The following is an 8,130-nucleotide window of genomic DNA, read 5'->3' on the forward strand; positions in this document are numbered from 1 at the left end:
TTACTATATTTTTTATTTAAAGCACAAAGTTTCACAGAGAAAAAGGATTTTATTATAATAAAATTAATTATAATATTAATGACATTTTATATTTAGCATTCTTATTACTTTCTCATTACTTTTCTTTTACTTTTTACTTTCATCCTTTTTCTCACTCCAATAGACTGTTCTGTGTCGTCTTCATTGTTGCTACCGCGCTTTCGTTTACCTAATTTTTTATTCTCCTCGATATTTTTCATATCCTAGAAAATGAAAGATAATATTTATATGCAATATGTATATATATATTGTTTGCATTTATTTACTGAAAATAATTCATCTTAAACTAGTTCTTACCATTTTCACTATTCGCTGTGCTTCGCTTACTCTTTCTTGCAGCAACATTACTTCTTCCTCTTCTGTTGGATATAATGGTAATTGTTTTGATATCAACTGTTCTATTCGTTGATACAGTTCGACATCGTATTGCGTGATAAATGTGATCGAACGGCCGGATCGACCTGCACGTGCAGTTCGACCTACTCTATGTATATAATCCTTACTGTGTGTAGGTATATCAAAATTAATAACGATATCTACATGCGGAATATCAAGTCCTCTGCAGATGGAAAATATAATTAAAATCCGCTTTAGTATTCAATAATATATTTTGTATTGTATGAGACCGACCTGCTAGCAACATCCGTTGAAATTAATATAGATCTATTTTTTGCTCTAAATTTTGTCAGTGCAGCGATTCTTTTGTTTTGCGACATTTGCCCGTGCAGAGGAACTGCTGTGAATCCCAAGTTTCGTAATAATAGAGCAGTTCTCACAGTATTATTGCAGGTTCCACAAAATATCATGAAATTGTTGCCTGCTAGCTCATTTAAGATATGAACCAGGTACACATCCTGCCACATAAAATTGTTTAAAAAGTATGTATAAGATTATATATATATATAATTTTTATAAATATATTTTGCATGCCAACAACTATCTTGTTACTAATAGCTGTGCTGTTTTATTTGTTGTTGACTATCACCTTGAATTTTACTGGAATAAATATGTAATATTGTTGTAGTTTTTCCACAGTTTGATACTTGGTGGACACCTCAACTTTAACAGGATTTCGTAAAGATGCACGTTGCAGCTTTTGTACCTTCTTTGTCATGGTGGCAGAGAATAATAATGTTCTTCTTTCCCTCGGCATCACGCGGAGAATCTTATTAACTTCTACCTCGAAATCCATGTTCAAAATACGATCTGCCTCATCCATAATCTTGTTAATAAGACAAAAGAAAGGAGATGATAGATTAAAGATTATAGAATTAATTCAATCATCAAACTAAATTATATTCTGCATGTATGATTACCAGAAATTTTATTTGCCGTAAGTTAAAGCCTTTTGTATTCTCCAAGTGATCAACTAATCGACCAGGTGTAGCAATGATGATATGAGGTTTTTTCTCTAAGAGTAATCCTTGTGCATGCATGTCCATCCCACCTACTATCACTGCACATTTTACACCTATGCTGGAACCTAAAACAAATATGGTATCAAATCAGATCTTATGATGAGATGATCTTAATGAGGTAAAATAAGTTTCATTCTTACCTAGTGCTTCAAATTGCTCTGAAATCTGGAAAGCCAACTCTCTTGTAGGCGTCAGTATAAGCGCAAAGTATCTTTGAGGATTCTCCAATAATGCTTGTAGTATAGGCAATGCAAAAGCAGCAGTTTTTCCTGATCCAGTCTCTGCTAATCCTATTACATCCTTGCCTATCAAATAAATATTGTCACATCAATATATTAATATATTTTTCTAGAATTTATGATAATATTGTATTATGATATAATTGTCTCGTTGTTAACATTACCTTCGAGTACTAAAGGAATAGCTTCTCGTTGAATTTTTGTAGGTTCGTTCCATTTTAATTGAATACATGTGGTACATAGTGTGTCCACAAGCCCCTGTTTAATAGCAATTATTTATTTTTTACATAAAATTAATAAAAAATTTTATATATCTAATACAAGATGTTACTGTATTTATAAACGTTAGGAAAATTTGTATAATAATTTATTCTATTTTATTACAGTATCTTTGCAATAAATTATTCTGAGAGCAGTTAAATTCATGAATGTATCATGAATGTACGTTTGACTAAAAATGTCTTTTTAATAAATTAAGATATTAACTTATTAAGACTTATCATTAAGTAAGTTTAAATAAGTTTATCATTTAATCAATTTAAGTTAAAATAATTAAAGAATAAAAAGATTTTAGCTTCTTTTATTTTGATTAATCAAATTCCAATCTTTAATCTTGATGTAGTCTACAGCTTAACTTTTTATTCAATTTCCTGCTCATGAATCCAATTTTTTTTACAAATGTTTTGCTGTATCTTTCAAATATGTCCTATTCTTAAAATAAGAATATAAATTAAGTTTTTATAATTCTTTTACCGACTCACAAAATGGAATTTATATTAATAATTGCTCTCGAAAACAAATCTTACAATTGATGGTTACTATTTTAATTATTTAATAATTTAACTTCTTAAATATGAATTAATTATGCATCAAATATCACAATTTACATTCTGTTTAGCATTTGTCATTCATTCATAATAAACAGGTACACAAAATTAACAATACACAAGAATTGTAAGGAATTACATCCATGTCAAACTATACAATGAAGATTGAGAAAAATTAAGAATAAAAAATTTAGAATTTATATATTTTGATATTTTTATATTAACAATAATCTTTCTTTCTTCTAAATATATAAAGATATTCTAAATAAATAAAGTAAATATATAAAGATATTCTTGAAAACAATGTGTAAAATTTTATATATTGAGGGTTATATATAATAAATAAATGTAGTTCAATATTTACAAGTGCTTTCCAATCATCCATGGCAGAGTGTAGAGAAACTGTAACCTAATACCTAATGGCTATCACGCATAAGGTTTGTTCGCGTCGCATGCTCCAATGTACTCCAGAGAGCACTTGGATGACAAGTAAGAGACACTTCCGATTAGACACAGTACAATTGGACACAACTGGCTTTGATTGGCTAATCGTGCTTGATCGTGCTGGTTACCCTAGGCATCGGTCGATATGATTGGTTGTGTCTAATCGTACTGTGTCTAATCGGGCAATCTCCACAAGTAAGATGGCGGTTAGAGCAGATGAGTTCTAAAGTCACTAGATTAACAAAGTACCGCAATTTTGATCTCAATAAGATAAGCTGGAGCAAAAATGGCGTCCGATAGTGCAGATAGTGCACACTTTGTGTAGCTATCTATACTAAGTGCAATTTTTCTAACCTTGATCCTGGTCTGTCCTGTGTCCTGTTGTGTGTGAGGTGAGGAAACTCCTTCTGTTGCGCAGAAAAAGAAGAAAATATCAAAAATACCAGGTTGTTGCATGGAGAAATGCAACAATCGCAGCCTATATCTATACTATCGGACGCCATTTTTGCTCCAGCTTATGGCTGATGGCAGAGAACTAGATGTCTGTCGTAGGTCATTGTTAGGGCCTATCCAGACAAACTTGCATAGGTGCATATGCATAACATAAGACTATATGGACCAATGAGCATCGAGTATTATGTTATGTAAGTCAATATAGCGAGATTTAATACTCGATGCTCATTGGTCCATATGGTCTTATGTTATGCATATGCAAGTTTGTCTGGATAGGCTCTTACAATGGCCTTGTACGACTTACGTTTTTCTCTGTCTTACTTTACGTCCACGACTACGACAGACATCTAGTTCTCTGCCATCAGCCTATCTTAGGCTGCGTTCCGTTTCACGCATATGCGCGCATTATTTATAGTATGCGTAACGTATACTATAGATAAATGCGCGCATATGCGTGAAATGGAACGCAGCCTTAAGGCCGCAGCACACACTCTTGCATAAGCGCATAATCATAAGCATAAGGAAATTGATTGGTCCCCAAGTATATGCATAAGAAAATGAACCAATCAATTTTCTTATGCTTATGGTTATGCGCTTATGCAAAAGTGTGTGCTGCGGCCTTTAAGGCTTTCGCACATGAATTGCTATAACCATAAACGTAAAACGTAAACGTAAGCTGAAGAACCAATGAGAATATTGCTTTAGCTTTATGTATCCTAGAAGACAATAGAAATGATGATAAAGTTGGCCGTAAGCAGAAGTAACTAGGATTTCAATCAGTTAAAATCCTAGTTACTTCTGCTTACAGTCAACTTTATCATCGTTTCTATCGTCTTCTAGGATACATAAAGCTAAAGCAATATTCTGATTGGTTCTTCAGCTTACGTTTATGGTTATGGCAATTCATGTGCGAAAGCCTTTATTGAGAAATTTCAAAATTGCGGTACTTTGTTAATCTAGTGACTTTAATGAGATCCATAGATATAGTAAGATAGAGATGGAGCATGAACCCAATATTTAGACAAGGGGGGAGAAGCCACTGCGGGAGGAGCGACGAGGTAAACTGTGAACACTTTTCATTGGATGAAATGATGCGCACGCGCAATGACGTTTAATACGAAATAAGTTGACGTCTCTAATCTTATAAATAATTGAAAAAAAAAGAAATAAGAAATTAAAAAAGGAAAGTAAAATATATTTTTCAATACAATGGAAAGATATTGTTTTGGATAATAAACAGCAATGAAGAACATCTCTGAAACAAGATTTAAGCTTAAAATCTAAAACGATCAGTCTAGAAATAAAATAATGTGTTCTGACTACTTGTATTATACATAGCTATATGTGTTTAATAAAAAACCATACATCGAATTTATTATTTTATGTTGAAAAATCTACCTTTTTTTCAAAATAATAATAAATTTTAAGTAATGACTATGATAAAATAATAACTATAATAAAAGGGCTATTGATAATAACAATTATTTCGAATTTTAAACTTTTATTCAAGCTTGCTTATGTATAAACCTTACTGAACTTACTAAGCAGCGTACCATTGTATATGAATAATCTGCAACACATAATTTATAAATACACACACATACACACACACATTTAAATTCTCCTAGGATTGATGATAAAAACTTAAATACATTATAGATAATTTTTTGCTTTTCGTGTTGTTACCCTGTTGGAAAAGCTTACAATTTTTATACATATATACCCAGATAGCAAAATGCTAGCAGTATGCCAGCAGTATAACAGCAGATTCAATCATGAATTTGCAGCAGATATCGCTCAGCTGTGTCCTCATTAAGTTTCTTTTTTCCCAACACGATGTGCCAATATGATGTGATGGCAGAAATGCAGCAGAAGTGAAGCACAGTGTGCCGTCATGATATAACAGCAGAAATTGAGCAGGATCTACGCGTGCAATTTGATGTTAGATTGTCAGCAGAAACCGAGCAGAATCTGCGCATGCAACCTGATGACAAATTGACAGCAGAAATTTCAACAAGATTTGCGCTTACTTTTATTAATGTTATATAAATGCAACAAAATGGATTATTACAGATGCCAAATAACAATATTATCAGCAAGTTAATTAGAATTTTTTTAGAAAATGACATATATGTAATATGTTATATCGTAGTTATATCTCATATAGTGAAAGACTAATTCAATTTTTCTTTTATTCATATTCGCGACTTTATATATATTTCTGACAGAAATTCAATTACGAGAAAGAACAGCTCACGTAGCGGTAAGTGAAGGAACTATCGAATCATGCAAACTCTGTTCCGTTTCTGCCATCAATCTGCTATCAGAGATTGTGCACAGATCCTGCTCGATTTCTGCCGACAATCTGTTGTCAAATTGCGTCGCACAGATCCTGTATTTTAAAAATTAAATGTCATCGTATGACGGCAGAGCATGCTGCATTGCTGCTGTGTTTCTACTGTCATAGCGTGCTTGCACAAGTTTGATATTTCTGATGAGATTTTGCTATTACACTGTGACAACAGATTATGCGTACTCTCAGTATGCATTCTGCCGACACATTATTCCAGCATTGAATTGTTCTATTTATGCTGGTAAAACTCTGCTTTATTTCTGCTGCATTTCTATCATTTCATCGTAACGCACATTATGCTCAACTTTTGCTGTGTTTCTGACAACATTAACTGAAACGGCATATTTTGCTAGAATATTGACACCATTCTGCTGACATAGTATGCAGCACATAAATTGCAAAACGTGCTCTATCCGATTTTGCTATCTGGATAGTAAATTCGCGGAAATTGTGTGCTTTTTCGGCGTTTTTCGTTCGCGGTTGGCGGTTTGTTTTCGATTGTTGCAGGTATTTTTCGTAGATTAAATGGATAAGAATAATGTGAAGAAAATCACGATATTCGACAGATATGCATACGAAAACTGTAATAAGCCTAACAGTACATGATATCATTCGAATATTCTATATTCATACTGTAAATATACGTTACAGATGTAATATACTGAGAATAATCCCATAACATCTTTTATTGTATATTATTTTTCATATATTCTCAGAATATACTTTGCATGTCTTGTATTAGTATATTCTTTCTCGTATATTTTCAGGATATTCTATAATATTGCATGTGTTTCCTCATTTTGCCGCTACGCGCGCTATCAAACTCGTACTTAATTTTTGATGAAATGGATATAAAAGACTGGTACTAACATGAGTTCCAAAGTTTCTTCTTTTTTTTTACTCAGTTTAATTTATAATAAACTGACTTAATTGAAAATTTTTTATTTGTTTAGTAGTTTAGTTGTTCTGGATTCTTTGTTGGGATTCAGAATATTAAAAAGATTATTTGAAATTAAAATGAGAAATAGTGTGTGCGTTTAGAGCATTTATTAAAAGTATTTATATCACATATATGAATTATAGTACAACATATTCTCAGTATTTACTATTAACCAAAATAGGCGGACATTAGAGCATTGTTAGTATATACTTAGTATCTCATCCCAGGTAGCAAGCACACGTCATTTTGACGTTTCAAATTGGTCATTCACTGACTATTCTTGACGTCACGAATCGACGTTTTTATGACGTAAAAGTGACGATCTAGGTCCGACTTCACAACTCGAGTTAATCCGAATTTAATACGTTAAACTGGGTCCTGATTGGTTCATTCACTACTTAAACTCGGATTAACTGGATTGTGGAACTGAACCCTAATGTCACAGATTCTTGACGTCATGACATGTATCGCATTTTGACGTCATAAAATGTATCATATTTTGACATCTTTTTCTTAGCATAATAATATATTTAATAGTATTGTCGAATAAAGCATTGTCTAAAAGTGAATCGGTACATTATCACTAAAAAACAGTAAATGATTAGTCACTGATTACAGCAGTTATAAGTACAGCATTCTAAATCAGTGATATTTTATTAAAAGAATCAGTTAATAATTTTGACTATTTCAATCAGTAATATCTCAGTAATATTTCTTTCGTTATTGCCAGTAATATTAAACTACAATTCATCTCCCCAGGTAGCAAGATGACGTCTAAAGACGTCATCTTGCTACCTAGGTCTCTATCTATTTCATAAATATAATATAAATATAATAAATATAAAAATAAATAAATATATATAAATATAAATAAATATATATAAAAATAAAAATTTTATTTATATTTACTAAATATTTATTATATTAAAAATTTTATTTTATTTATATTACATGTATATTGAACTTGTTATTTTAAATAAATAACGAATGAATAATTTTCATTAAGTAGCCAGACATTTATTTGTCCGACTTATTAAATCGATTTAATATCTGAAGGCTCTCTATTGAGATTATATAAGAAATTAAATTGAAGTAATATTTCTAATTTTATCTGTCATTCTTTGCAAACTTTATATAATGCTCATAACTAAAACTAAATACGAGAGAGATAGCGCTCATAGCGGTAAACGAACAAACTAGCGATGATTGGTTTTACAGTGAAATTTATTGGTTTTACAGTGAATTTTACTTTAACAATTGTTAAAGTTTGATCGCGAAAGTCATGTTATATAAAAAATTTTAAAAGATATTTTTATGGGATCGATGTACTAACTAATGATATTAATAATAAAATAATCGTCACTTCATGACTGAAAAATGACGTCAAAATAATGTTATATTAAAACGTTAATATAAA

At 31.3% G+C, this 8,130-nt stretch overlaps 1 protein-coding gene across 1 annotated transcript; it reads right to left on the reverse strand.

The window, feature by feature from the left end:
• LOC105252452 (probable ATP-dependent RNA helicase DDX47) lies at positions 1-3,019 on the reverse strand. The gene is made up of 8 exons (XM_011259808.3): positions 2,888-3,019; positions 1,861-1,954; positions 1,598-1,762; positions 1,356-1,522; positions 1,025-1,261; positions 670-893; positions 337-598; positions 1-242 (listed from the first exon to the last, which is right to left on the reverse strand). The coding sequence occupies exons 1-8, from the start codon at positions 2,906-2,908 to the stop codon at positions 105-107; spliced, it is 1,308 nt and encodes a 435-aa protein (XP_011258110.1). The 5' UTR covers positions 2,909-3,019; the 3' UTR covers positions 1-104.
• Positions 3,020-8,130: the final 5,111 nt, after the last annotated feature.

Source organism: Camponotus floridanus, unplaced genomic scaffold (genome assembly GCF_003227725.1).
Source record: "Camponotus floridanus strain SB8 unplaced genomic scaffold, Cflo_v7.5 scaffold134, whole genome shotgun sequence".
Taxonomy (NCBI): domain Eukaryota; kingdom Metazoa; phylum Arthropoda; class Insecta; order Hymenoptera; family Formicidae; genus Camponotus; species Camponotus floridanus.

What these genes read in the sequence shown, in the direction of transcription:
- LOC105252452 (XM_011259808.3), bottom strand. Translation starts at nt 2,908, where the DNA reads ATGGATGATTGGAAAGCACTT. An exon ending in TGGATGATTGGAAAGCACTT is followed by an intron (nt 1,955 to 2,887) that starts GTAAATATTGAA and finishes GCTATTAAACAG; the next exon opens with GGGCTTGTGGACACACTATG. An exon ending in TATTCCTTTAGTACTCGAAG is followed by an intron (nt 1,763 to 1,860) that starts GTAATGTTAACA and finishes TTTATTTGATAG; the next exon opens with GCAAGGATGTAATAGGATTA.